This window comes from Vulpes lagopus, chromosome 5, assembly GCF_018345385.1.
Source record: "Vulpes lagopus strain Blue_001 chromosome 5, ASM1834538v1, whole genome shotgun sequence".
Taxonomy (NCBI): domain Eukaryota; kingdom Metazoa; phylum Chordata; class Mammalia; order Carnivora; family Canidae; genus Vulpes; species Vulpes lagopus.
The window spans coordinates 99430102-99457490 of NC_054828.1; the positions used below are offsets into that span (position 1 = coordinate 99430102).

The 27389-nt window shown below is 46.3% G+C and overlaps 1 protein-coding gene across 1 annotated transcript in view; it reads right to left on the minus strand.

Moving 5' to 3' along the window:
• SNRNP200 (small nuclear ribonucleoprotein U5 subunit 200) overlaps nucleotides 1–27189 on the minus strand; it is a 32664-nt gene extending 5475 nt beyond the window's left edge. Inside the window, exons 1-36 of the mRNA XM_041756047.1 lie at nucleotides 27017–27189; nucleotides 26352–26515; nucleotides 24450–24621; nucleotides 23554–23746; nucleotides 23028–23083; nucleotides 20604–20702; nucleotides 20092–20244; nucleotides 19887–19986; nucleotides 19596–19732; nucleotides 18130–18213; nucleotides 17862–18035; nucleotides 17267–17404; nucleotides 16871–17026; nucleotides 16175–16345; nucleotides 13223–13416; nucleotides 12424–12547; nucleotides 11025–11174; nucleotides 10673–10783; nucleotides 9784–9915; nucleotides 9425–9613; nucleotides 8871–9068; nucleotides 8312–8464; nucleotides 8118–8198; nucleotides 7767–7850; nucleotides 7008–7114; nucleotides 6582–6700; nucleotides 6168–6322; nucleotides 5865–6054; nucleotides 5485–5658; nucleotides 4150–4310; nucleotides 3622–3849; nucleotides 3083–3274; nucleotides 2818–2996; nucleotides 2486–2637; nucleotides 1526–1634; nucleotides 224–332 (exon numbers count right to left, since the gene is read on the minus strand). Of these exons, the coding sequence (XP_041611981.1) occupies nucleotides 224–332; nucleotides 1526–1634; nucleotides 2486–2637; nucleotides 2818–2996; nucleotides 3083–3274; nucleotides 3622–3849; nucleotides 4150–4310; nucleotides 5485–5658; nucleotides 5865–6054; nucleotides 6168–6322; nucleotides 6582–6700; nucleotides 7008–7114; nucleotides 7767–7850; nucleotides 8118–8198; nucleotides 8312–8464; nucleotides 8871–9068; nucleotides 9425–9613; nucleotides 9784–9915; nucleotides 10673–10783; nucleotides 11025–11174; nucleotides 12424–12547; nucleotides 13223–13416; nucleotides 16175–16345; nucleotides 16871–17026; nucleotides 17267–17404; nucleotides 17862–18035; nucleotides 18130–18213; nucleotides 19596–19732; nucleotides 19887–19986; nucleotides 20092–20244; nucleotides 20604–20702; nucleotides 23028–23083; nucleotides 23554–23746; nucleotides 24450–24621; nucleotides 26352–26515; nucleotides 27017–27061 (5133 nt within the window). The 5' untranslated portion in view covers nucleotides 27062–27189. The remainder of the gene's footprint in view (nucleotides 1–223; nucleotides 333–1525; nucleotides 1635–2485; nucleotides 2638–2817; nucleotides 2997–3082; nucleotides 3275–3621; nucleotides 3850–4149; nucleotides 4311–5484; nucleotides 5659–5864; nucleotides 6055–6167; nucleotides 6323–6581; nucleotides 6701–7007; nucleotides 7115–7766; nucleotides 7851–8117; nucleotides 8199–8311; nucleotides 8465–8870; nucleotides 9069–9424; nucleotides 9614–9783; nucleotides 9916–10672; nucleotides 10784–11024; nucleotides 11175–12423; nucleotides 12548–13222; nucleotides 13417–16174; nucleotides 16346–16870; nucleotides 17027–17266; nucleotides 17405–17861; nucleotides 18036–18129; nucleotides 18214–19595; nucleotides 19733–19886; nucleotides 19987–20091; nucleotides 20245–20603; nucleotides 20703–23027; nucleotides 23084–23553; nucleotides 23747–24449; nucleotides 24622–26351; nucleotides 26516–27016) is intronic.
• Nucleotides 27190–27389: the final 200 nt, after the last annotated feature.

The window sequence follows — 27389 nt, forward strand, 5'->3', positions numbered from 1 at the left end:
ATAGAGCAAGTCAAACAGGCCTAACAGTATATGAAGAACCAGCCAGAAAGTAAAGACCTCAACATGTGGAGTCAGCAGCAGCAAAAACAAAGGGTACAAAATTCCATGTGCCGAGAGGCTTATCATAAAAGCAATGTGGAAAATAAAAGAAACAGAAGCTAACAGAAGAATGTAAACAAGGAAATACACCTAAGAAAGAATCTGCTCTGAGACCAGGAATGACCTTTTTAGAGCCCTGGCACATGATGACACAGCGCCCCTCGTCATCCTGCAGTGGGCGGTTGGCATGGCCCACCATCTGAAGCACATCGTAGATGGGGTAATCCACGTACCTGGGGACAGAGGAGAAGAAAGGTGGCAAAGAGGCATCCACATGGAGACCGCACTCAGGCAGCTCAGACTCCCTCAATGCCAAAGAATAAAACGCAAATGTGGGAGACAGTGGACAATTACAGCTATCCCCCGAGCACTTCCTGTGCTCAGTTACTAGTTTCACTTGTTTCTCTCTATATCATTGTGATTTTCAAGTGTAAGAGTTGAGACTGTAAGAGTTGAGAATGCAAATCAGGGTCCTTGAACCAAAGCTACAAACCCAGTGAATGCCAAAAGCAAGTAACTCCCTAAGAAAGGATCAAATATGTAGATCAAGCTTTCCAAACAGCTGTGTCTCAGGAGTTAGACACTCACCTGACTTAAATCCAAACCTAGAATGAATTTCAGATGTTAAAAATAAGCCCACAGCGAATATTCCAGGAAAAAAAAAAAATCTACATTTTGAGAAAAAATTAAGAATTAAATCATTCAAGCTTTCTGAGGAAAACCGAACCTTCTACTTCTTGTTACCACACAGATGTGTGACTTGGATCATGTCACTTTCCCCATCTGTAAGATAAACAACTACCTAATCTCCACCTCAAACTTCCTGGTTCTCCAACTTGCTGCAATGTGACAGGATGACCACAGAAGCAAAAGTGAGCCTACAGGGTATCCCTGGTGGCTCAGAGGTTTAGTGCCTGCCTTCGGCCCAGGATGTGATCCTGGAGTCCTGGGATTGAGTCCCACATCGGACTCCCCACATGGAGCCTGCTTCTCCCTTTGCCTGTGTCTCTGCCCCTCTCTCTCTGTGTGTCTCTCATGAATAAATAAAAAAAATCTTTAAAAAAATAAAAAAAAGTGAACCTAGGGCCTAAGACTAAACACTCTCTCAGACATGTATGTGGCTGTGGGGGAATCTCAGCTGGCTCTTCATCTCCCTAACACCTTTCCTTCATAATTTCTGTATCTGCAGATGTTATGTTCATTTTATGTTTTGGTTTTTTTTTTTAAGATTTTATTTATTAATGAAAGACACAAGCAGAGGGAGAAGTAGGCTCCATGCAGGGAGCCCGATGTGTGACTCGATCCCAGGTCTCCAGGACCAGGCCCTGGGCTGAAGGTGGCGCTAAACCGCTGAGCCACCCGGGCTGCCCTGTTATGTTCATTTTAGGAGAAGGTTCCCATTAATGCAGAGCACAGTGAGACTCACGCATGGATCTTGCCATTGTAGTACTGGGTGTCCATGATGATCACCAGGTGGGCGGCCACATTCATGCCCCAGCAGAGACTTCGAGAAGCTACGACCACCTGGATAGCCCCTGAGAGGCAGAGGGGAGAGGATGACTGAGTGCAGGCCAGCTCCCTGGGAGGATCTGTCTCCTTTGCAGGTAGGGCCTTATCCTGTGCTTCGTTTGAGAAGTCAGAGCAAAGTTTGCTGGGAATGAGCCCTAATCATGACAAGGGCTAACGCAATACTGTAAGAGGTGGCTCCATGCTGCTGCTGCCCTGCTTGGGAGACTATCTTGTAGGAAATGAGATAATCCTAGAATAGAATCCCAAGCTCAGGGAAAGCTAGGCTTAGCTATCTGCTTGACAGACTGGCCTTGCTGACTGGAACGTGGTAACACCAACTCAGTCATAGGCTGGCTCAGTACGTACAGCAAGACTGAGCTGTGAGCATGCCTCAAACCACAGATTCAAGCATCAAAGAGTGCCAGCATCTCCACTGCAGTGCCACCAAATAGCGTCAGAGTGCTAATACTCTGCGTGAAATGCCATAGGTCAACAAGGGACAGTGGTACACAGACCACCCAAATGAGACTCAGCTCGAGCGTTTATTACACCTCTAAGATCTAACAAACTTGGTGAGAGTGGTATCTGTGGAAAGCCAGGTCTACCAGTCAGAGGTCCTGGTCTAGAAAACCAGATTCTGAAGTAATACCACCTCTACAATGCCTGTTTTCTCATCTAGCAAGTAGGCATGATATTCTACCCATATTCCAAAGTTACCGGGAGGATCAAATGAGGTAATAGATAAACTCATCAGAAAAGAATTTTGAGGATGATGAGTCTGCTGGAGGAAAGTATCACCTACGTCCTAAAATTTCATATCTATCGCCTGTGATACCCTTACATCTGACCTCCTTCTGGCCACAAGAATTTTCTTCACCTGAGCTGAAGAGCTGTTCCACCAGGCGTCGCTCCATGGGGCTGAGGCCCTCGTGCAGGTAGCCCACCCCATTTAACAGCGTTTCCTTGAGAGTGCTGTCACTTAGTTTCTCCAGGTACGGGATTAGATCCTTCTCGGTGCAGTGCAAGAACCTAGGCAGCACAGACACTGAATCGGCTCAGAGCGCTTCCCAACCCTGGCAAGACCCTTCCAACCGTTGCAGCTGGCCAGCCCCTAGCCCGATGGGGCTAATCCCCACCCTCACGAACAGGAGGCTCTTCATGGTGAGCCAACCTCAGTGACCCAACCCTCCCTGCCCCTCCCCGCCCCACCTCTGCCGCTGGATGTCAGCTGCACACGTAGTGAGGATGTCAATCGCAGTGAGGCGGGTCTGCTTTCGGGACGGAACAAAAACAATGACAGGCTTCTTGGGAGAATGTTTGGTGATAGCATGGTACACGGGCTTGGCCATGGAGAGCAGGCGAGTCTGTGTGTGGCTAATGTTGAAGCCCTGGAGACCGAGGAAAACAAAGGGACAGGCATCAGACCTGGTCCTCTGCAACAAGGCCACATAGGAGCGGGGAGGACGGGTCCTACCTGGATATGCAGCTCCAAGGGCACGGGACGCACGTTCGGGTGGAAGTTGAAGGTAGAGGTGGCACTGCACCCCAGCCAGTGGGCCACATCCTTAGCATTCGAGAGCGAGGAGCTAAGGGCCACGATGCGAATGGGTCGCTCAATCTGGGAGGAGATGTAGCGCATCCGGGAGCAGATCACTTCTAAGACAGGCTGGAACACAGGGAGGGAGTCACTATAGGCACAGAGCACCCCCATCCCAAGCCTGCACCCAGAGTAAGCCTTCCTGTACAGCCGACCACCTCGAAACGGTCGCCTCACTCTTCCTTCTAATTAGGAGCTCTCCTATCTCTGGGTCCATCTCCTCCATAGCAGCCAATCTCCACTAAGCGATACTACTTTTCAAGAGGACTACCAAAAAAGTCTCACATTGTACCTTTGGAATAAAGTGACAAGCAGAATTTTCTAAGCAGCGGCACCTGGTCTCTGGCCTCAGACCCCAGGCTAAGTCCCAATGCCAAGGCCTCTCAGGCAGTCACAGCTCTGAGCCTGTGCCATACCCCATTCTCGCCCCCGATAAGGTGGACTTCATCCACCACGAAGAGGTTGATGTTCTGGACATTCTTGCGCTGCTTCCACCGCCGGGAGAGGATGTCCCACTTCTCAGGGGTGCTGATGATGATATTGCCCTTGCCCAGAAGCTTCAGGTCTGTGCTAGTCTCCCCCGTCAGGAGCACCACCTTCTTGTTGAGCCTGTCCTGGAACTTCTCGTACCAGTCCATGTAAACCTAGCATGCAGAGAGAGGAAGGGCAGAGAAACATGAGGCCAGGGTAGGTCTCGTTTCATTTCTAACAAGACAAGCTAAAAAGCCTAACAGAGAGCCTTGATGATCTGTCGATCTCAAACTACTTTACAATCCCACATTAACCCTTAAAAGATGACACACTGAGGACATGAACAAAAGAAAGCAAAGAGTCTTGCCCCAACTGACCTCAAGCATTTCAAGGATTTAGAAAATCTTGATCCAGGCTCAGATGAAAATAGCTTCCAGAAAAATTCACGTGTGACACAACACCGTGCCACCTACCTGCTCTGCCAGCGCCTCCATGGGGGTGATATAGACACAGCGTCCCTCCGAGTTCTGCAGCAGCATCCGCAGGATGGCAAATTCTGCACAGATGGTCTTTCCGCTGCCCGTGGGCGCCCCCACAAACACGTTGTCGTCACTGTTGTAGACAGTGTTGAACACTGGAAGCCGGTACAGCAGCAGGAGCAGAGGAGAGAAGAGACTCAGACCACTCCTCAGAGAAACTCAGCCAGCCAGTCAGCCATCAAGTGCCACCAGCCAATCGAACGGCATTAGGCCTCTCACAGCAGTCGGCCTATCACACCTCTCCCCTCATTTTTTCCCCCCTCACACACAAGCAACAGAGCAAGAGCCTGGACCAAGAGTTCAGGGAGCATGGAGACGACGGCAGGATGGCAGATGGAAGGAGGCCAAGTATCCCATGCTTCTATGCAGTTCTTCTCAGGGACCAGGATGTAGAACAAAAAGAACTGGCTACCTTTCTCTGGAGGGTCTCCAACCCTCTCTTATGCTCCCTAGAAATGGTCTAATAAAGAAAGAAGGTAAAGCCTAAATCCTGCTATTCAGACTAGTTGAAGTCCAAGTTCTGTTTATTATCTGGTTCAGTCAAGGTGCCTCTCCCTGCCTAGTTGCCAGGATACTAATAGTAGTATCACAAATGGCAAATCCCTCGGAATGGTGAAAAACATAAAAGAGAAAACACCCAGATGTGCTCAGCCAAAAGAACTTAGAAATCACTGCATACCCTGTGAACCTGGCTGTTATTTAAAACCATGCGGGGCAGGGGGTAGGGAGCCGGGGTGGCTCAGTTGGTTAAGCATCTGCCTTCAGCACAGGTCATGATCCCGGGGCTCCTGGGATTGAGCCCCAAGTCAGGCTCCCTATTCACTGGGGAATCTGCTTCTCTCTTCCGCTGTCCTTCCTCCCTGCTTGTGCTCCCTGGCTCTCTGTCAAATAAATCAAATCTTTGAAGAAAAAAATAACCAATGAGGGAGAAAGGGGCCTCAGTCAATGCTGCACACACTGGTTCAATACTTGAGCAACAGGGGCACGAATCCAGCCTCCTGAATCTGAGCTCCTGAGAAACAGCAATGCACCAGATAAGATCTTGTTCTACTGGCCCTCTCCCATGACACGTCGCAAAAAAGCAAAGGAAATCTAATGGTAACCAAGGACTGAGAAAGGATGAAGTCCTGTTGTGCTCCAACAGTAGGCACTGATGAGCTCCATCTACCTGAGTGCTCTACTTCCATTCCTGCCACAGAACACCTCTATCTCTAGGGAACCTTAAAAGGCCCCCAAAGGAAACAACCACCTGGGGACGGAAACACCTACCTTGGGTCTGGATGGGGTTGAAGAAAGGAAACTTATCCTGGTAAAGGCTCTCAAAGGCACTGTTTCTCAGGGCAGACACGGGCAAGGGCTGCAGGTCCAGAAGCTCAGTTGGAGGTGGGTACTTCTCTGGTAGGATCAGGTGCCGGAAGGAGACCGGCAGCTGGGTCTCACAAGCTGCAGAACAGAAATGAGTGGGGGCATGAGCAGTCCTCCCCTTTACCTAATGGCCCCTCAGAGCTCCTCCCTACACACTGGAAACACCAAGGCAACAGCAGTTATCACTCTAACCCCACAAAATCCAGCCCAGCACAAAGTGCAAGACACCCTTAGAATTCCCCCAGAAGATCTCCCTTTATGGAACTACAGAGAGACACACTCACAGAGCCAGCGGTCAGACACCACTCGGATGAAGTACTGAGGAGGCAGTGGTTCAAATACAGGCACGAAGAACGTGATGAGGTGCTCATCCTGGGCATACTTGGCCTTGAGTAGAAAATACTCATGGTGGAGTATCACCTCACTATCCACATCCTCCACCAGAATCCAAAATGCTTCTGATGACCCATGAACCTGTCAACAGCAACACAAGGAACAGGAACATGAGCCAGCGTGGACTCACAACTCCAACCCAGTTCTCCTCAGGAGCACTCTGCAAGTAGTCCCTCTGCCAAGCAAAGTCTCACCTTTTCATCCCACTGGAAGTCTGGCGTGATGGTCAGCTCCACTTTCAGGGTGGAGCGTGTGATTGGCTGTAGATGCACCGACAACTCCAACTTGGGGAAGAGGTGGACGTATTTGTGGATAGTCTTTCCCATCTTCGGCATGCGGATAAGCTCCCCTAGAAGGAAAGCAGAGCACTGGGGCTGCAGCCCAGCCTGCCAGGCACAGCTGCAGACCAGACCCTGAGGACAGGTGGCACAATCCCTCCACTCCCAGTACAGCCCAGAGGATTCAGAGCCCCAAGACTAAAAGCTAGCCTCGTTACTTCAGTGGGATGTGAGCAGTGAACACAGGACAAGAGGAAGGCCTCAGAACTGGCAAGAAGTCTCAAAAAGATGTCTGAATGGTAAGGATAAGGAGGACAGCTTCCCACACACCTATTTCATTATGATTCAAGTCATATAGACGTTCAAAGGGGAAGTTTTTCTTCTCAATCTTCTTCACTACTTCCTCAGGGAGTTTCCGGAACTGGCGCAGAGGACACATGGACTGCCACCTAGCCAGGAAGGAAACAAATGACAGCCCTTGCCATGGCTTCCAATAGGTTAGCCAGGACCACACAAACACAGTAGTTTAATGGAAGGCATCCAGAACTGCACCCGCAATGGGACTTGAAAGCCACCACTCCCCACTCCTGGGCTCTACCCAAAGGGCCCTCCCTCTTCTCAACATTCACCCAAGTGAAAGTTCCCTCTTCATGAGTGAGGGCCAGAGATAAGAGCACTACAAGGCTTCCCCACCGCACCCTCAGTCTGGAGACCTTAATTAATGGTGACCAGCTTTCCAGCTCCCTATGCCCTTACATGCGTTTATCAATCATCTTGCAGAGGTTCAGCGTCTTATCTGTCAGCTGTGCCCAACCTCGGTTCAGGACAATTTCAAAGATAGCACGCATCAACCGGCCAGCCGACTGAAGGAAGATAAAACATTCCCTCTGTTAAGTCCCCACTATTCCCAGACCTAATGAAGCCACCCAACAAGTGGCTCAATCACCTCAAACTCTCATGCAATTAGTCACACCACTCAAAAACCAAGTCCGTTTGTACTTACTTTTCATCTTTTGAATAGCAGATGCTTGCTGAACACAGAATAGTTAGAGAAGTATGGCTCAAGCTCACTGTACATCTTAACCTAATATTCATTGCATGATTTTTTAAAGCTTCAGCTTGCTTAGCACATAGTGGTCTAGCAAAAGCAAGGATGCCAGTGACTTGCCCTTAGAGGTAAAGACAAAGCACAGCTAATAGAGCCCTTTGCTCCTTTACATTAAGAGCCCAGCAGCCATAGTGAGAAGTCATTCTCTGTAGGAAAGCAGATACCATGTCTTGTGGCTTTCCCCAGCATTGTCTTACAGCCTTCTCAAGAGAGGCACCTCTCTGCATGCTCATGATCAGTGGAACAGACTGGCTATACCAGACACACATCAACCATTGAGCCAAGAAGGGCAAAAACTTGGCTTTCCTTCCCCCTCACTAGAGTCAGGCCTACTTTCTCCAAAATACACAAAAGCACAGGGCAGGGAGCTGTTCAGGTCTCCTCTGGCAGCACCACTCTGCTCTCACCTGTGTAACATACACCATGTCCGCCATCAGTGCAAAGCCCTCCAATTTCAGCTGCGAGATGAAGGCCTGGAGCAACACATTGATCTGGAAAAAAGCAAGGTTGGGCAGACGGTGGCCAATCACTGAATAGTCCAATCCAAAAAAGTGAATCATATTTGCTCTGGGATCCATGCCAGATCTTGATTTACAACCATTAAAAAATCATTACTCCACATAAACTGAACATATGAGAAGAATGCAAAAATGGGGAGAACTGAGCAGGTCACCAAACATATACTTGAATTCAAGGTTCACCTTTTAGAAAATTGTAAAACCACTCACTCCTTCTCCCAAGCAGAGGAGTGGGCTCACCTTTGCACTGGGTTCCTCAATGCTCTCCTTCACAGGAATGGGCACTCTCTCCAGCAATTTTTGCAGCTCCAGCTTCTCCTCCTGCCAAAAGAAGGAAACAGGTCAAGGAAAAGCCAGGTGACCAAAGAGAGAATCCATCTGATGACTCAATGGTGAGTACCAATCACCTGTCCCAACATGCTACATGGACTCACCTCTCTCACAGTGATGTTCTTAAACTCTGAGGACAAGGAGAAGACTCTGAAAAGCTCAATTTCACTCAGAGTGGGCTTCAGCAGCTGGTTGTAGGTCTGTACTGTGTCATTGGTAATATAGTAGTGGCTGGCTATACGGCCCAGTTCTGTCACCTACAATGGAGAAACGCTCAATGCAATGGTATCATTAACAAGTGGCAATCTGTCACTGTGCACAACGGGTGCCCACCAGATCAATGTCAACACAAGAACCCAGCCCACACACTGAAGAAAGATGGCACAATACACTGGCCACCAGTGAACTGATGCCCACACAGAAAAGACAACTGAATTTTCCACCTCGACACAAGTGCATAAAGCAGGCATCAGCAAGACCTAGTTTGCCATTTTAGAAGTTCCTAAATTCAAAGACCACAGTCCAATCCCATCTGTTTTTCTCCTGTTCCAAGCAATAGGCAATTGACAGGCAATATCCAAATCAAGAATGCAATTTGAAAAATCATCTTCTGGGGCTGCCACTTTTACTGAGACCTCTACCTTAATCCCTCAGCCCACTCACCTGGAAGTTACCTGTCTTCTTGTCATACTTGACCAGATTGTTCTTATCCAGCATCAAGGCAGCAGTATGAACCAGATCCAGTCGGCGTTGGTCCAAGAGGGGATCCCCCTTGAGGTCATCGTGAGAGATGCCATAAAGGGTTGGGGATCGGAGCATTCTGATATACAAGTAGGCATAGCCGAGCCAGTTCACTGCATCCTACAAGAAGTGAGAGCTCGTGGATCTTAGTATGGAGAAATGATGTCCAAATGAAGAGCTCCCATAGATCACTTAAAAATTAGTTCCTGACTATGAAAACGTGTATTACATTGTCTTCTGAAGGTTTTCAACATCTCCTTATTAAAAAGACAGTCCTAAGATCTTAGTTAATAAGGGGAATTGTCTGCCATAGACTTAACAGACTTCTGAGAGACAGCTCACATCGAAGATATGGGGTGCAGGATTGGAGGACCCTAGATGCTGGTGGCCCATAGCCCGACGGAGACCATCCACCCCCTGATACCTTGGCTCCTCTAGAGAAAGCGAGAAGTGCCAAAAGCAGAGCCCTTCCCTACCTTGGCATTCTGGACGTTCCCCAGCACGATTTCTGCATTAAGCATGTCAGGCAACTTTGAAACCATCTGGCTCTCAATAGGAAGTTGCTGATTGAGGAGGGACAGGTAGTACTGTAGCTCCCCATGAGATGTGATGAGTATGCCTTCACCTTTGGTGTCATATTGGGGTCTTCCAGCACGTCCCAGCATCTAGGTCAGAGATGGGAAACCAAGAGGGCCGTGGCCACAGAGTTTATGGATTTGTTCCCAGGCCTCTACTTCATAGAACCCCACCTTCCATGTGCCACCTTTTGTGGCCTCCTTGCATTTTATATACAGGATACTTTTCTCTACTGAAAATAACCTCAAAGGCTCTATACCTGCAGAATGTCCAGCGCCCCTAGCTCTGTCCAGCGCCCCTTCTCTGGACTGTACACCTGGGTGCCTTTGATGATGACTGTATGGGCAGGGAGATTCACACCCCAAGCCAGTGTTGCTGTGGAAACTAAAACCTACAGAAACAAGAAAAGTAATAAAGAAAACAGACATATGTTACCACTAGAGGGTTAGTATCCTCAAGTCCTCTAGGAAACAGGGCCTCAGAGCTTCTAGCAGGACCGAGGTAGGCCCCATACTTGTCAAGGTAACACTAGAATAAAGGGAGAAAGAGTCAGGACACCTGGGTGGCTCAGTGGTTGAGCATCTGCCTTTGGCTCAGGTCATGATCCTGGGGTCCTGGGATCAAGTCCCACATCCAGCTCCCGACAGGGAGCCTGCTTCTCCCACTGCCTAAGTCTCTGCCTCTCTCTGTGTATTTCTCATGAATAAATCAATAAAATCTTAAAAAAAAAAAAAAAAAAAAAAGAGGGAAAGAGTCCTTGGGTTCCCCTCATCTACCCAACAATGAACATTTCAAGGTTCTAGAGATACTTGCAAGGCAAAAGTGTAAACCTAAACATTAAGATTACTAGACAATTAATAATACACCCTATCCTGAGACAGAAAACAAGGTCCCAATCTTACAAGGCCTGCTTGGAGGTACCTGCAGTCACTAACATGCCTCCTTTGTTATGCTTAGACACTTTTCTCAAATCACTCACCTTCCTTCACGCAGTAGGTAAAGACCTGGAAGACGTGGCACAACATTGTATCCACTGTACTACCACAACCTTATGACCTGGTTTCCCTGAGCCACAAACAAAGTACTGGCACAAACATCTGGCATTTGACAGGCAGGTCTTCTAAAGCCTACATTTTACTCCCCCTCACCTGAATGTGTTTATCAGCAAAAAGATCCTCTACAAGTGTCCGGTCAACTCTGGTCATGCCTGCATGATGAATAGCAAAGCCATACGGCAGAAGATCCTTCAGCTCCAGGTTCTGTGGAACAGAAAAAGAACAGATGATTAGGTGAGCTTCACTGTAGGAACTCTATGGAGACTAAGTAGATCTCTTCACATGAGACCCTGCCCCTTACTGAATCCACATAACCACACCTAGCCATTCAGTCTTAACCTGTCTGAAACAGTACCATCATGATGCAGTCGAGAACTGTATGGACTACCTTGGATTAAACCAGTTACCAGGTAGTTAACAGAGAACTGGGCCAGTTGCTCCTCACCTTGCACTGCTCAGCTTCTGTCCGAAGAACTTCTGTGGAGGCTGAGCCCTCTCTCAGGAACAGACCCAGAGTGTCCTTCTCCAGGCACATGTCACGGATGGCCCTGGCCGTCTTCCCAGTCTCCTTCCGGGAGTGGACAAAAACCAGCACCTAAGGAAAAACCAGTTTGCCGCGGTCAAGAGACACAGCTACCACAGTCACTTCTATGGCTCTGAGGTACCAATAACAGGAAGCAGCGGCTACACTACTGGATGGTGAGAAACCGAGGTCTAGAAGAAGAGCAATGGCAGGAATGTATATTGATTCAGAAGCTGGCAAGACCTTATGTAAGCAAAACCACAAAGCACAGTGGCAGAGTCCCATAGCTGGGAAAGTAAGCTCTAAGTACTCTACCTTTGAAACCAAGTTTAAATATAATAAGGATGCAAATTCAGGAATCTCCATTGCGAATTTGTGTTTAGGCACCTGACACAATTCTAAGCCACCTGAGGAATATGCCTGTAAATTAACAGCTGAAATGTTGTATTAAATGATGGGCACTGGCCTTTATAAAAGGACTGAGAAAGTAAGTCTCCATTTGGTAGGAAAGTCATTCAAGTATTTAGTGCCAAGAAAAGATTTGTCTCTTTATTTAAATGCAAATGCTTTTTATCAGACAAAAATCTATACACCTTTCACTTTTCCTTAGTTTTTGTCTTGGTGAACTTAACAGTGTTCGATTAAAAAATTGTTACCATATTTTCTAGTAAAATGCCCTCTTTCACTAGTTTTTAATTTTCATCTGTATTTTCACGGGTTACATTTCTAGTGTCAACCACCCAAATCTTTTATAGGAGGACCCCTGATAATGTAGAGAGACGGACTGATTATCCACACCTGGGGATTTCATTTTTGGGAGTTTTTAAATTACAAACTCAATTTCCTTTAGTGGTTATGAGACTATTCAGGTTATCTATTTCATCTAGACTGAGTTTTAGTAGATGGTGCTTTTTGAGGAACTGGCCCATTTCTTCTCCTAGGTTGGCAAACTTACGTGTGAAGTTTTTCATAGTATTCCTTTATTATCCTTCCCCTGGATACAGATTCTACTGTAATATCCCATTTCATTCCTAATACTGGTGATCTGTGTTGTATCTTCTCTTTTTTATTTTTGTCGATATTGCCTGATTATAACTCAAAAAGTCAAGAACAGCTGGGTGGCTCAGCAGTTGAGCGTCTGCCTTCGGCTCAGGGCGTGATCCCAGGATCCGGGATCGAGACCCACATCAGTCTCCCTGCATGGAGCCTGCTTCTCCCTCTGCCTGTGTCTCTGTCTCTCATGAATAAATAAATAAAATCTTTAAAAACAAAACACTACAAAAAGTCAAGAACAGAGTTCAACAAGAAACCATTGACAGACCTGATTTTTTCCAGCATGTTCCATAATCTTCTCATAGACTATTTCATTCATGATCTGGAAACGCTTGATAGCTTTTTTCTCTGTGATACCCACATAAGTCTGTTCCAGGGGCACTGGGCGGAAGCTAGAAGTTCAACAGTTAAAAATATTAGGCTTCTAGCATAGAATACTGAGGAAATAAACAGTCATATTTGCTGCCCAGGAATGACATTCCTTTCTAGATTCACATCACATCAAAACTCAAAGACCGGGACACCTGTGTGGCTCAGTGGTTTAGCACCTGCCTTCGGCCCAAGGCATGATCCTGGAGTCCCAGGATCAAGTCCCATATCGGGCTCCCTGCATGGAGCCTGCTTCTCCCTCTGCCTGTGTCTCTGCCTCTCTCTCTCTCTCTCTCATGAGTAAATAAAATCTTTTTTTTAAAGAAATCTTTAATAAATCTTATTTATTCATGAAAGATATAGGCTGAGAGAGGCAGAGACATAAGCAGAGGGAGAAGCAGGCTCCTCGCAGGGAGCCCAATACGGGACTTGGAAAAGAAAGAAAAAGGAAGGGAGGGAGAGGGAGAGGGAGAGGAAGAGGGAGAGGGAGAGGGAGAGGGAGAGGGAGAGGGAGAGGGAGAGGGAGAGGGAGAGGGAAGGGAAAGGGAAAGGGAAGGGGAAGGGGAAGGGGAAGGAAAGGAGAGGAAAGGAAAGAAACCAAAGACCCTTCTAATACCCAATCCAAAAAAGCTCCCTGAAAGGGGGATAGGGCAGCAGTAAGGTCACCCTGGTTAAATTTCTCCCATCTTCTCTCATACCTATTGTCGAAGTAAAAGAGGCCCTTGGCAGGATCCACACGCAGGAAGGTAGCCACGTCTTCATAGTTGGGGAGGGTAGCACTTAGACCAATGAGTCGGACATCCTCCTGAGTCATCTCAATGTTTCGGATGGCCCTGGCCACCAAAGCTTCTAAGACAGGACCTCTGTCATCGTGGAGGAGATGGATTTCATCCTAAGGAATGAAGGGGCCACAAATTATCTCCAGGACTAGAAAAATGTGGTCCTCTTTCCTGAAAATAGTCCCATTTTGTGGTATATACCTCATATACCAAATAAAGAAGAAAAGAGCAGGCAAGAGAAACCCAAAGGGTGGGACAACATTCACTGTGAAATACCCTGGAAAATATTCTCCTGTGACCACTGAGAGCTTCATTGCTAATTTAGTGAAACATATGCTTAATGGCAAGAAAATCTAATACTTCAGGTAAATGAGTTCATCACTTCACTCAAAGACAAATTTCTTGGGTAGCTCAGTGGCTGAGCATCTGCCTTTGGCTTGGGTTGTGATTCCAGGGTCCTGGGATCAAGTCCCTTATCAGGCTCCCCACAGGGAGCCTCACTCTACCTGCGTCTTTGCCTCTATGTCTTTCATGAATAAATAAAATCTTACAAAAAAAAAAAAAAAAAAAGACATTTCTTTACTAAAAATGAAGCTTCTGGGATCCCTGGGTGGCGCAGCGGTTTGGCACCTGCCTTTGGCCCAGGGCACGATCCTGGAAACCCGGGATCGAATCCCACGTCCGGCTCCCGGTGCATGGAGCCTGCTTCTTCCTCTGCCTGTGTCTCTGCCTCTCTCTCTCTGTGACTATCATAAATAAATAAAAATAAATCTTTAAAAAAAATAAATAAATAAATAAAAATAAAAAAAATAAAAATGAAGCTTCTAGGCAGATCATATTTATATCAAAGAAGGTTTCACCTCTGGGCAGTTATCCTTACTACTTTGTACTTGCAAAAGATATCATGAATCAAATGATGAGCTCGCATATCCTAAGGTAATGCTTCTTAAATTTCAGTATGCAGCATGGGATCTTACTAAAAAGCAGATTGTGGGGTACCTGAGTAGCTTAGTTAAGCACCAAATTCTTGATTCCAGCTGAGGTCATGAGCTCAGGGTCCAGAGATCAAGCCCAACGTGGGGCTCTGCACTCAGTGTGGAGTCTGAGATTCTCTCTCTCTCCCTCTGCCCCTACCCTGGCTCACACTCTTTCTCAATAAATCAATTAATTAATATCTTAAAATAAATCAATAAAAAGATTATATTTCAGTAGGTGTGGGATGGGGCCAGGGACTCTGCACTTATAAAAGACTTTGAATAGTGAGGCTCCAAAGCAAGGGTTGGCAAACTTCATAAAGGGCCAATCAGGGACACCTGGGTGGCTCAGTGGTTCAGCCTTTCGCTCAGGTTGTGATCCCGAGGTCCTGGGATCAAGTCCTGCATCAGGCTCCCTGCAGGGAGCCTGCTTCTCCCTCTTCCTATGTCTCTGCCCCCTCTGTGTCTCTCTTGAGTAAATAAACCTTAAAAAAAAGGGGGGGGGGCCAGACAATCAGTATTTTAGGATTGTGGGCCATACAGTCTCTGCTACAAATAGAACTGACCCCTGTACAATGCAGGAGTTAGGGGTGTCCTACATAGTCGAGGATCTGCTTATAACTTCAATTCTCCCAAAACTTAACTACAAATAGCCTACTCTTTACCAGAAGTCTTACAATAACATAAACAGTTGGCAAACACACATTCCATATACATATTATATACTTGTATTCTTACAATAAAGTAAACTAAAATAATGTTATTAGAAGTATAAAAGTATAAATATGGGCAGCCCCGGTGGCTCAGAGGTTTAATGCCGCCTTCAGCCTAGGGCAAATCCTGGAGACCTGGGATCGAGTCCCATGTCAGGCTCCCTGCATGGAGCCTGCTTCTCCCTCTGCCTGTGTCTCTGCCTCCCTCTCTGTGTCTCTCATGATTGAAAAAATAAAATCTTAAAAAAAAAAAAAGTATGAATAACACGTTTACAGTATGGCACTATATTTATTTTTTAAAAATCCATATATAAGTGGACCCATGGAGTTCAAGCCTGTGTTGTTCAACAGTCCACTGTACTTACTTCTGTAACTGCAGCACAAAAGCAACTGTAACCAATACATAAATAAATGGGTATGGCTATAGTCCAAAACCAGTAGCTGCAGATTGCCAACTCCTGCTCTAGGATACTAAAAATCTACATACAAGACCTCCGTCCTGTTCTCTAGACAACTTAAAGAAACTACACTCAGACTCAAAGTCATTTTTGCCTGGGTGCTTCTGCATGTATGGAACACAATATCCTGATTCCTTAACTCACTCTGTCTGAGAATGGATTATTTATTTATAAAGCCCTTTAATAATTAAAAAAAAAAAAAAAAAAAAAAAAGCCCTTTAATGTCCTGGGAAGACACAATTAGTTATGTCTGTTTACATTTGTTTTAAAATATTTCAGATATTTAAAAAAAAAAAAAAGCTATGAAGAGCAAGAAATGTGGAAAACACCATGCACCTCCTCAGAACTATTTCAATTAGATGCAGATTCTCATTTAATCATTACAGCAATGCTGAAAACGGCTGTCATTATACAGGCTAGTGACTGGAGGAGAGCACTGAAAAAATGGTCACCAATAAAAGCCAGCAAACCAGGGGCATGTGGATGACTCAGGTCATGATCTCAGGGAATGTGGTGAGATCAGGCCCCATGGCAGGCTCCACACTCAGTGAAGAGTGTATGGATTCTCTCCATCTGCCCCCTGCCTCCCCCCAACTCACCCCCAACACCCCCCTCCTCCCGTCACTTGCTCTCTAATAAATAAATCTTTAAAAAAACAAACAAAAATTCCAGCAAACCCTTCTCAACCAGGCCTGGCCTCTATGTCCCCAAGTACTCCCTGCTCACCAGAATGATAAGCCGTACAAGCTGGGTGTATGTGCGCTCCCCACCCTTGCGGGTAATGATGTCCCACTTCTCGGGGGTGCAAACGATGATCTGAGTGGCGCTGATCTCCTCCTTGCACAGCTGGTGGTCACCAGTCAATTCTGCAACAGTGATGCCATAGGTGGCCAGGCGCTAGGTGAAGGAGAGGCAGATCAATCAAAAACACTGCAAAGGGGCCTTGCTATCGCACTTTGGGAAGTCTCAGAGTAGGATACTGGAAGGAGGTATCAACCCAACAGAGAAATATCAAACAAATTAGATTGATCATACAAGCGCATATATCTAAAACACATCAAGTTCACACTAAGGCAAATGAAGCAGACAGAGGATGTCTGGGACTTCTGCACACAAGGGGGAATGGAAACCTGTAGATAACAGGACCTGGAATAATACCACCAGATCTATTATCAACCACACCTTGTGAGTGTTTCATAAATTCTTCATAACATCAATGATTACAACTACAGAATACTGCTATGGAAAGAATTAAAAAAAGATGCTAAATCCTTGTAAAAGTCCAAGACAGGTGCAAGACATTCTTGCTCCAGTAACACTCTGAACTCGGGTCAAGTTCCACCTTGAAGTGGAAGAAAACCACTGGATGAGGCATCCCAGGAATGATCTAACCCCCACTCCCAGTATCTCTCTACCCCTTACCTTTCCAAAACTGCCCACCATCTCCTGCACTAGAGACCGCATGGGAGCAATGTAGATAATCTTGAAGTCATCCACGTTGATGGTGCCATCCATGTTAATGTGCTTCCCTATCTCTCGGAGCATGCACATCAGGGCCACGTTGGTCTTTCCTGCACCCTAAGACAGAAGTTGAGGATGAAAAGGTCTGCTTACCTGCCCTCACTACCACAGGCTTATCACCAAAACAGACACTAGAGCATGTCCTGGGAAATTTATCCTACCATTTAACATCTCTTCCATCAAAGAAAGAACTCCGGTGGGGGGGCAGGGGGTAGCATATGGGTGAAGATGAACAATCTTGCCACCAAAAACATACACCACTTTCCACAAGAACAAAGCAGCCAGGGCAGTGCTTACAGTAGGGGCGCACAGCAGCAGATTCTCATCTGTCTCCAGAGCAGCACGGTAGAGTTTACTCTGGATCCGATTTAATGTTTTGAAGCCCTCAAATCCAGCCTGGGCATACTTCGGGAGCTTCTCCACTGGAAGCAGTTGCTAAAAGAGAGAAACAAGGATGCCTGGGTGGCTCAGCGGTTGAGCGACTGCCTTCAGCTCGGGGCATGATCCTGGAGTTCCAGGATCGAGTCCCACATTGGGCTCCCTGCATGGAGCCTGCTTCTCTCTCTGCCTCTCTCCTTCTGTGTCTCTCATGAATAAATAAATAAAATCTTTAAAAATGAATGAATGAACGAGAGAGAGAAAAACGCCATTCACATTCTGCTGGCAGCATCCTTGAGCAAGCTGTTTTTGTGGGACAGCCAGGACTGCACTTCCTGGCACCCTCCTTGTGTCACTCTCCACTGTCCCCTGGGCTCACAAAGTGGGAAAACTCTGAAACAGCTTCCACATCAGGGAAAAACTATGAAGCAAGATCACATTTTGGCCAATGGGTTGAAATCCAAACTGGAAGAGAAGTGAAAACAAAGAAAACGGAGAAAAGCAATTCACTCACTTCTTCAGAACCAAAGGGCTTGGGCTTCAGAGCAGGCACATGCACCTCTTCATAGCCCTTGCGCTGGCGCCGGAAGGACCCATCAGGGAGCTGACAACGTTTATTGGCCATGAAGTGGCTCCCCTGGGTAAAAACCAGGTCCTCCAAGTCCAGAACCTGCCGTGGAGCCAGTGCCTAGGAGTATGAAAAACAAAAACCCAAAGTGAGCAAGGTGAACAAATGAGCTTTTTCCATCTAGTACCACCTTGGAAATGACCCCAAGACCTACCTCTCCACCCTGGTCCAGATCCATGGTTTCCAAGTCTGTGTCCATCCGGGACTGACGCACTCGCTCTCTCCGGGACCTTTCCTCCTGTAACAGAGAAAGGCCCAAAGAATAACAATCCATCGCCATTGCAGGTTCTGGTCCCTTTTGGTCTCTGCTTAACTAAGCTTGACTCATGGGTGCTAACCAGTAAGTCCCAAACTAGAAAGACTGTCCTTTATGTTCAGACATCTGCCATCGGGACCACCAGAATGATGGAAGCAAGCAGTTTTAAAGGGGCAACGGGGACACCTGAGTGGCTCAGCAGTTAAGCGCCTGCCTTTGGATCAGGGCGTGATCCCGGATTCCCAGGTTCGAGCCCCACAACAGGCTCCTTGCATGGAGCCTGCTTCTCCCTCTGCCTGTGTCTCTGCCTCTCTCTGTGTGTCTCTCATTAATAAATTTTTTTTTTATTATTTATTTATGATAGTCACAGAGAGAGAGAGAGAGGCAGAGACACAGGCAGAGGAAGAAGCAGGCTCCATGCACCGGGAGCCCAACGTGGGATTCAATCCCGGGTCTCCGGGATCGCGCCCTGGGCCAAAGGCAGGCGCCAAACCGCTGCGCCACCCAGGGATCCCTTTTTTTTTTAATTAAAATAAAAAAAATAAAGGGGCAATGCAGGGGCACCTGGCTGGCTCAGTCAGTTAGGCATCTGACTTTGGGTCAAGTCATGGTCTCAGGTTCCTGAGACAGGGGCCTGCATCAAGCTCCCCGCTCAGCAGGGAGTCTCTTGTCCTTCTCCCTCTGCCCCTCCCCCCACATGTATACATATTCTCTCAAATGAATAAAATCTTAAAAAAAAAAAGCTTTCCTCTTAAAAAAGAAAAAAGAGGACAATGCATAGCACAGGGATTTCAAAAGTAGATGTTCAACAATTCAGCACCAAGGGCTAACCCTAAGGGTAGAAGTGTAGGTTCTATGTTCAGCCAACATATGTGTTCTATCCCTGCATTTTCAGTACATACCATTACTTATTGTGTCAAGGGCCCATTTGATGGGCCCATGGTGCTGGTGAAGACAGCAACAGGCTAGCAGTCTCTTGACCACATCACTCTGAGCGTGTTAACTCTAATCTGTACTAGGGACAAACCTCAAAGAATTCAGAGAAATACTTTACTTCTTCAAACCTTCACTTCTATGAATTCAGCTTTATGCTACAATTTTCTTAAGAAAGGGCAAGAGTGCGCATGATTGGGAGAGGGACAAGGAAGAGAGAGAATCCCAAGCAGACTCCATACTCAGTTTAGAGCCTGACATGGAGTTCAATCTCACGAATCTGGGGATCATGACCTGAGCTGAAATCAAGAGTCGGACACTCAACCGAGCCACCCAAGTGCCTCAACGCTATACTCTTACAACTGGTGTCTCTTTTCCAAAGCAAATATTCTAGTTCGGGAATCAGACAGATAAACTAACCCAGCCCTTACCCGGATCAGATCCTCCTTCTCAGTCTCATGGAGCTGGTAGAGGAACTTGGAGAGCTCTGGATCAGCTTCCATCTTTCCCATGATCCTTTCCTTTTCTGCCTCACTCTGTGCACTGGCCAGTAAGGTGCAATATAAAACTAACAACAGCAAAAGAAGGGGAAGATGAAAAGGAGGGGGTTTGTGTAGAAAGCAAGCTCACTAAAACAGGCACTGAAGCTATAAAAATGAGTCCCCAACATACAAGCAAGCACATATACCACAAATGAGCTCCCAAAGGGACTATATACTCACTCATCATCCTGTGCTGTCGCAACACTTTAATAAAATCGAAAGTGTTGAAACCAAGGAGCAGAACCAGCTGGTTTTCACATTCCCGATCATCACTGGCTGTCTACAGAGAGAAGGTAATGCCATGATTAAGGATGCAGCCATCTGCTTCATACGCTGTCCCCACTGCTAAGATACATATGATGAACACAAAACATCTTGGCCATACCTTCAGAATCTCCAACACTTCATCTGCCTTCTTCTGTGACACAATGGCATCATCATAGAAGCGACTGAGCTGCCGCTGTAGCCAAAATGCATCAATATCCCGAGGGTGCAAATCCTTCTTCTTGGAACTCATCAGTTCCCCTGAGGCCACAAGCTACAGAAGTAACCAGGTACTTAGCTTACGCCACATCTCCATTGGCCCCAACTGCTTACTCATCACCCTGCAACAGAGTTCCCCTTGCCACCGAAGTCTACCAGTCTTTGAGGACTTTCCAGAATTTAAAAAACCCTTATAATAAATTCAGGAGCATACCAAACTAACATTTCAACACATGCCTTTGGGAAGGAAAATGAGTGATTGAAATCGTAAGAAAATCAAGACGCTGAATGTCTAATGACTCCTATTAAAGGCCAGCTCAGTAATATGCAACAGGACCTATGCAGGAGAAAACAAATGCTACACCCAGAAATCCCCTAGCCTTGCAGCAATGGGCGAGAACAAGCTGTACTTACATTAGCCGAAAGAGTGCAGCGCACAACAGCCTCATCCCCTTCCATGTCATCATCAGATGCCTCTTCTCGAACTTCCCCATACACATCTTCATCACCTTCCTACAGAAACAACCCAACCCCAGCTCATGATTTGGAGGTGATCCTAACATCAACACAGAACCTCTCCCCTGAGTCCCTTAAAATTAGTTCCATGGTTAGAGCAATGGCTCTGGTACTGGTGGTGGGGAGACCAACAGCTTACTGGACCAACAGCTTATTGGTACTGGTGGTAGGGAGACCAACAGATCCAGAGTACATGTAATAAATGACCTCATTACTCTAAGTCCACTTGGCAAGTATTCATTAGATGCTTTTACTCTCTCTTCTGCTTCTCCTCTTAGGCTGCCACAATGACAACCAACTGGATCACAGTCTCTCTCATATGTGTACAATTGATAAATGATAAAACAGAGCTATCAGCTAGCAGGAGAGAAGAGCAATACAGAAACCCTGTTTGGGAAAACACATGGTGATCCAGAGATGTAGACACCACTTAGCTTGCTTTCCACTGTCTCTACTCACACATTCACTCACACTGTATCAAGACTTAGCACAGGGTCATTATTACAAACAGGTATTTAATTAGAAAGCATTGGATAAATGAATGAATACTATAAGCAAAGCACTCTTCTATAGTTTGGTGCCTTTTTTTTTTTTTTAATATTTTATTTTTAAGTAATCTGCACCCAACGTGGGGCTCAAACTTACAACTTCAAGATCAAGAGTCAAATGCTCTATCGACTGAGCCAGCCAGGCCCCCCCTAATTAATAGGATTTTATGATTTAAAGTAGCAACAAACCTGGAGCATCTGGCTGGCTCAGTGGGTAGAGCATGCAACTCTTGATCTCACAGTTGTGAGTTCAACCCCTTGGTGGGTGCAGAGATTATGTAAAAAGAAACTCTTAAAAAAAAAAATCCTATTGGGGCACCCAGCTGGTGCAGTCAATCACCAAAGACCCAACTCTCGGGGTCTTGGGATTGAGCCCCGTGTCAGGTTCCTTGCTCAGTGTGGGGTCTGCTTGAGATTCTCTCCCCCTCTCCCTCTATAAAATAAATAAATCTTTAAAAAAAATCCTATTAACTCCACTGCAGAAAGCGGCTTAGTAGTTATCAACTTCAGGCATCTTATTTAGTAGATGAGAGAAACAAGCAAAATGACCTGCCTGAAACACAGGACTAAAACTCAGATCTCAGTGCTCCCAGTTGGGGGAGGGGGGCAGAGGGGAGGGAGGAGTCTCCCCTGACTGTCTTTTGCTACTCCTGCTTTCTGTCTTAGTATATGAGATTTCGAGGCCAGCACTTTACCTGAGCCAAACTCACCCACTGAGAACTCTAAGGCAACTCTGAAAAATTTTCACATCCTATTTAGTTATATTCAAGAATTCTGGTGAGGTGCTAAACCTCAGTGGCTGCTGCAACTATTACTTAGACAACCATGTACAAAATATGCCCATTCTCTTGGGCAAATGTGCATGTTTTGAAACTGGCGATAGGGGATCCCTGGGTGGCTCGATGGTTTAGTGCCTGCCTTCGGCCCAGGGCATGACCCTGGAGTCCTGGGATAGAGTCCCACATCGGGCTCCCTGCGTGGAGCCTGCTTCTCCCTCTGCCTGTGTCTCTGCCTCTCTCTCTCTCTCTCTCTCTCTCTCTGTGTGTCTCTCATGAATAAATAAATAAAATCTTAAAAAAAAAAAAAAAAAGAAAGAAAGAAAGAAACTGGCAACAGGAGAGAGTACTAAAAAGTGGAAAATTCTTACAATAAGATTAAAATGAAGTAAAACAAAACAAAATAAATAAATAAAATAAAATGCAGTAAAACATGGTGGCATACACCATCAATGAAGGTAGATCCTGTACTTTTTGTCTTTTTGGTGATCCACTTGGATTGTTTTAAATTATTATATGTTTCCATTTACAAGTATAAATTTGCTTTATAAATCCCTAAAGAGGGACGCCTGGGTGGCTCAGCAGTTGAGCATCTGCCTTTGACTTAGGGCGTGATCCTGGAGTCCCGGGATCGGTCCCGCATTGGGGTCCCTGCATGGGGCCTGCTTCTCCCTCTGCCTGTATCTCTGCCTCTCTCTCTCTCTCATGAATAAATAAAATCTTAAAAAAAAATAGGTAAAGATATCAGACTGAATGCAAAAGCATTCAGTTGTATAGCACCCACAAAACATCATTTAAAAAAATAAATAAATAAATCCCTAAAGATAACCATAGCAAATTTTTAGCAAAATAACATTTATCGCTAAGGTTGACACCCGTACAACACCATAAAATTTATCTGGCCTAAGCTAGACAGCTTCTTTACATCACAGTGCTCCCCTCACCTTAAAGATTTCAAAAAACAAAAATAGACTGGGTCTGTTTGCTTTATCACCCACCTCCTCATCAGACTCAAACTGAACATTCACACCGTATGTCTCATCAATGTTGTCATCTGCAGCAATAGGGATTAGAAAAAGACAAAAGTAAATTAGTGAAATAAGGCACTATGGAGGTAATTCCTTCCCAACTGCCTGACATAGAGCATAGCTCTATGGTCTGAGGACCCACAGGCGAAGACAACGCAAGAGTCATCTGCACTGCCATTGCTGAAGCCTTCTCCAAAATGCCAACCCTGGACACGGCCCTGTGCTCCTTGCTCAACCACCTGATTATCCCCCCAACCCTGCCCCACACAGGTTCTGCCCAAGTTTTCCCCTGGGTTCTATACAAATGGTCTTAAGAATAAGAAATAGCTGCTGTCATCCAAGGACTCTGATGCACTGATCACAACTCCTCAAACACCAAACAGGTTATGGGAACTCATGGACACATTGAGAAGTCTTAACGACTGAGGCTTGAAGATCAAGTTTAGAGATCAAAAGCAACCATTTAACATGATACGGACATAAATACGTCAGTTACCCATATTCTGGATTTCCTTATCTCCGCCGTAGTCTGTGATCTTTTTGCCCAAGTTCACTAGCACATGGTATCTGGTATCATCTGTCTGACCCAACAGCAGGTCAATCTCCTTTCTTCTTTCCTTGTCTCGAAGTTTTTCATTCTTGAGGACAGCTAGAACTTCATCAGCTGCCCCACAAAGAATATCACGGGGCTGGTGGCCAAAAAAAAAGTTTAGAACAAGCCACAGAACATCACTGGCCAGATTTATGTAACAATACAATGTAAAGAGCCACACTTCTTTAAAACCTGACCACCCGGTTCTGATCATTTTCATTACTATTAACTAAAAAACGTCACAACTGTAAGAAGACCCATGTGTTTTTAAAGATTAGACAGGTGGTCCTAGGAAGTAGGACCTGGCTTCTACAACAGTCTGGTGCATTTCTCCAGGCAAGAGAGACACTCCTCAGCGATCCTCTAGCCCACCAAACTTTAGGTAATTCTTCGTCCTCACCAGAGCCTCTGATACTCATAAAGGCCCTTAATCTAATCACATATGTGTAATGGGCAAGATTATGATTCCAGATACAGAACACCCAGGCTCATATGGTGGCCCATGCCAAACACTACCTCTGTGATTTGGGAAAATTACTTATCTATTCTTTGCCTCATATCTCTCATCTGTAAAATGGAAAAGGAACAAAACAATACCTAGTCATAGAGCTAATGTAAGGAGTGAAAGGGAAAGCATGTAAAACACTACTCCACATCACCTGAGTGTTCAGTAAATACAGCCACTTCTACAAACTGCTATGGCCCACACAGGAAAATTCATGGACAAGATTCTTCTGGTACCTCCCAGTTGTGACTCTCTCCTGTCCCCAAAACACAGCTTCACCCTCTGGCTTCCTCACCTGGTCCCCAAGGGCAGCCTGGATGAAGCTGAGCAGCACCTCATAGGTCTCTCGGGTCTCTTTAGTCTTGGGCTTATAGATGATGCCCACCATCTCATCGATGCCCTCAGACAGCAGAGTATAACCCTTCATCTTATTAATGTCATGTCGGTCCTCATCACGCTTTCTTCGCCTAAAGGACACATGATGTTTAAGAGGCAAAACCTACTCCCTCAAAAGGCAAAACTAAATCAAGCCTACCCTCCTCTCCTCGCTTCATGGTACATAGATAATATTTAAAAACGTGAATCTGTACCTCAATAATTCCCATATGGCCATCTTTATGGGAACACAGTAACAGGAAGGGAATCCTTCGTGATTCTCTCACTAGATGCTCTAAATGTTGCAATGAGACAGCCTCCTCACTCATTTGTAAAAGGACAACGCTTTTTACTTAGCATGACAACACTATATAAACAAATTTTGAGTTGCCATTCTCACACATATTTTCTTTTTCTAGCCAGAGAAACTAAGACTCCAAAAGAATCTACAGCCATTGATTCCCAACAAATAACAAACTTGGAAAGGAAGCCCTACTCTGCAAAGTGGAGAACCAATGATATATTAACTCATTTCAAATATAACTAATCAAGGGGTGCCTGGCTGGCTCAGTTGATACAGCATGTGACTCTTGATCTTGGGGTTGCAGGTTCAAGCCCCATGTTGGGTGCAGAGATTACTTAAAAATGAAATTAAAAAAAAAAATATATATATATATATAATCAAAACTGGGTCTATGAATTTTTTTAAGATTTTATTTATTTATTCATGAGACACAAAGAGAGAGGCAGAGACATAGGCAGAGGGAGAAGCAGGCTTCCAGTGGGGAGTCTGATGAGGGACTTGATCCCAGAACCCTGGGATCACGACCTAAACCAAAGGCAGACACTCAACCACTGACCCACCAGGTGCCCTGGGTCTACAAATTTTGGGGACTTCATTGTGGGAGAAGAGAAAGAGACAGAAATGTCAGGGATTTCAAAATATAAAGATGAAGTAAAGTTCAATGATCTTCTAAATTTTAAAATATAGCCCCCAAAAGGAAACAAAACAGAACAAAACCCTCTTTCATACTACAGATGCTTGAATGTTACTCCATACCAACCAAAGTACAAAGTGGACAAAAGCAGAGTAATAATTAAGTAGGAGTGGGAAGTTTGTAATGGAAGAAAAAGAGTTACTGAGACAGGGAATAGCAAGGGTTTTGAAAATCCTGTGGAGAAAATTAAAATCTCTCTGAAACATATACATTAGAAAAAGATCTAAAAATTCTTTTCTCCAGATGTCTGGGTGGCTCAGTTGGTTAAGCATCCAACTCTTGATTTTGTCTCAGGTCATGATTTCAGAGTCCTGAGATCAAGCCCTAAGCTGGCTTTGTGCTCAGCATGGAGTCTGCTTGTCCCTCTCCCTCTGCTCCTCCCCCTGCTCTCACTGTCCAAATAAATAAATAGGATCTTTATGAAAGTTGTTTTCTGGGCACCTGGGTGGCTCAGTCAATTGGGCGTCTGCCTTCTGCTCAAGTCATGATCTCAGTGTCCTGGGATGGAGCCCCCCATCCGACTCCCTGCTCAGCGGAGTCTGCTTCTCCCTCTCCCTCTGTCCCTCTTTCCACTCATGTGGTATCTCTCTCTCTCAAATAAATGAATAAAATCTTTAAAAAACAGGGGGGGGGGGAGGAGTGTTTTCTCACTTCAGTACACTTTTTGAGGCCAAAGAACCTTTTAAATCTCATGTTCTGTTTTTCCCATCCCTAACACTAATGTCTCATCTTGCACCAGACATTTCAGCAAAAACGCTGCTCAAATGCTCAAGGAAAGATAGATTTTGGATCTCAAGAAAAATCATTTTCTCCTTTGTACTCACTTGGCTCTTCTTTCTTCCTGCATCTGTGGTTTGGTCCGTTGAGCCTTATCTCCCATCCGGGTGCCCTCCAACTTCCCAACCAGGGACAGCACCTCTCCCGTGGGTTCATCCCGGCGGGTCCGGTCAATGAGAGAGCGGTCAGCTTGGAGGACAAGATTCGAGTTCTGAAAAGATCACAACGTTATCAAACCTCTGACAGGAGTAGGGCCACTTCCTGCATCACAGGAATGCCACCTGATAATATCAAACTTAGCAAGAACTGGAGCGACTAAGTGCTGATAAACGCAATTGGAATAAGGATTTTCTTAAGATGAAAGAGTGCACACAACTGCACAGGCAGGAAGAGCGATCAGCTGAACCATGAACCATCCTTGCTGGTTAACCAACACCCAGGAAAAGTGTTGGCACGCTGGGGGTGACACAGAAGGGGGCGGGTATGGCGCCGAGGGACAGAACGAACACTCCTAGCAGAGCGTAGCCCATCCCGCCCGCCTCGACCCTAGTGGGGTTATTCATATCGTCCTGTACTCCCACCTTCGCCTGGATCTGGTTTCCTCTCCGCTTTAGTGGTTCACCTGCAGGCCTTCAGTCTAAACCTCCCTTCCTCCGCCTCCCGCTCCCCAGCAGGCTCCCCAGCCTGTGTTCTCCCCCGGGTCCACACGCACCGCCTTGTACTCGTACTGCAGGCTACGGGCGGTCACATCCGCCATGGCCGCGGCCGCTCGGAGATCTCAGAGCTCGGCTCCCCGCACAGCACGCTACCAAGAGCCCTCGCACTCCGCTCACTCCCGGCCGCGACAACGCAGGTTGGGCGCACCGGAGAGGGAAAGAGACGAGCTCGCTTCCGCTTCCGGGTCGCGCGCCGGAAGTGGGGGGGCGCCTCTCCGGCGACGAAAAAGCGTCGCTTACCTTCCGCCTTCTGGGCGGAGTGGGCGGGGCCGACGCGCCCGGGGCCGCGAGTCCCGTGGCCGCGGACTCGGGTTCCGGCCACCGCCCCCCCGCGACTTCTGGGCCTCAGGCGCTAGGCTTCCTACCTCG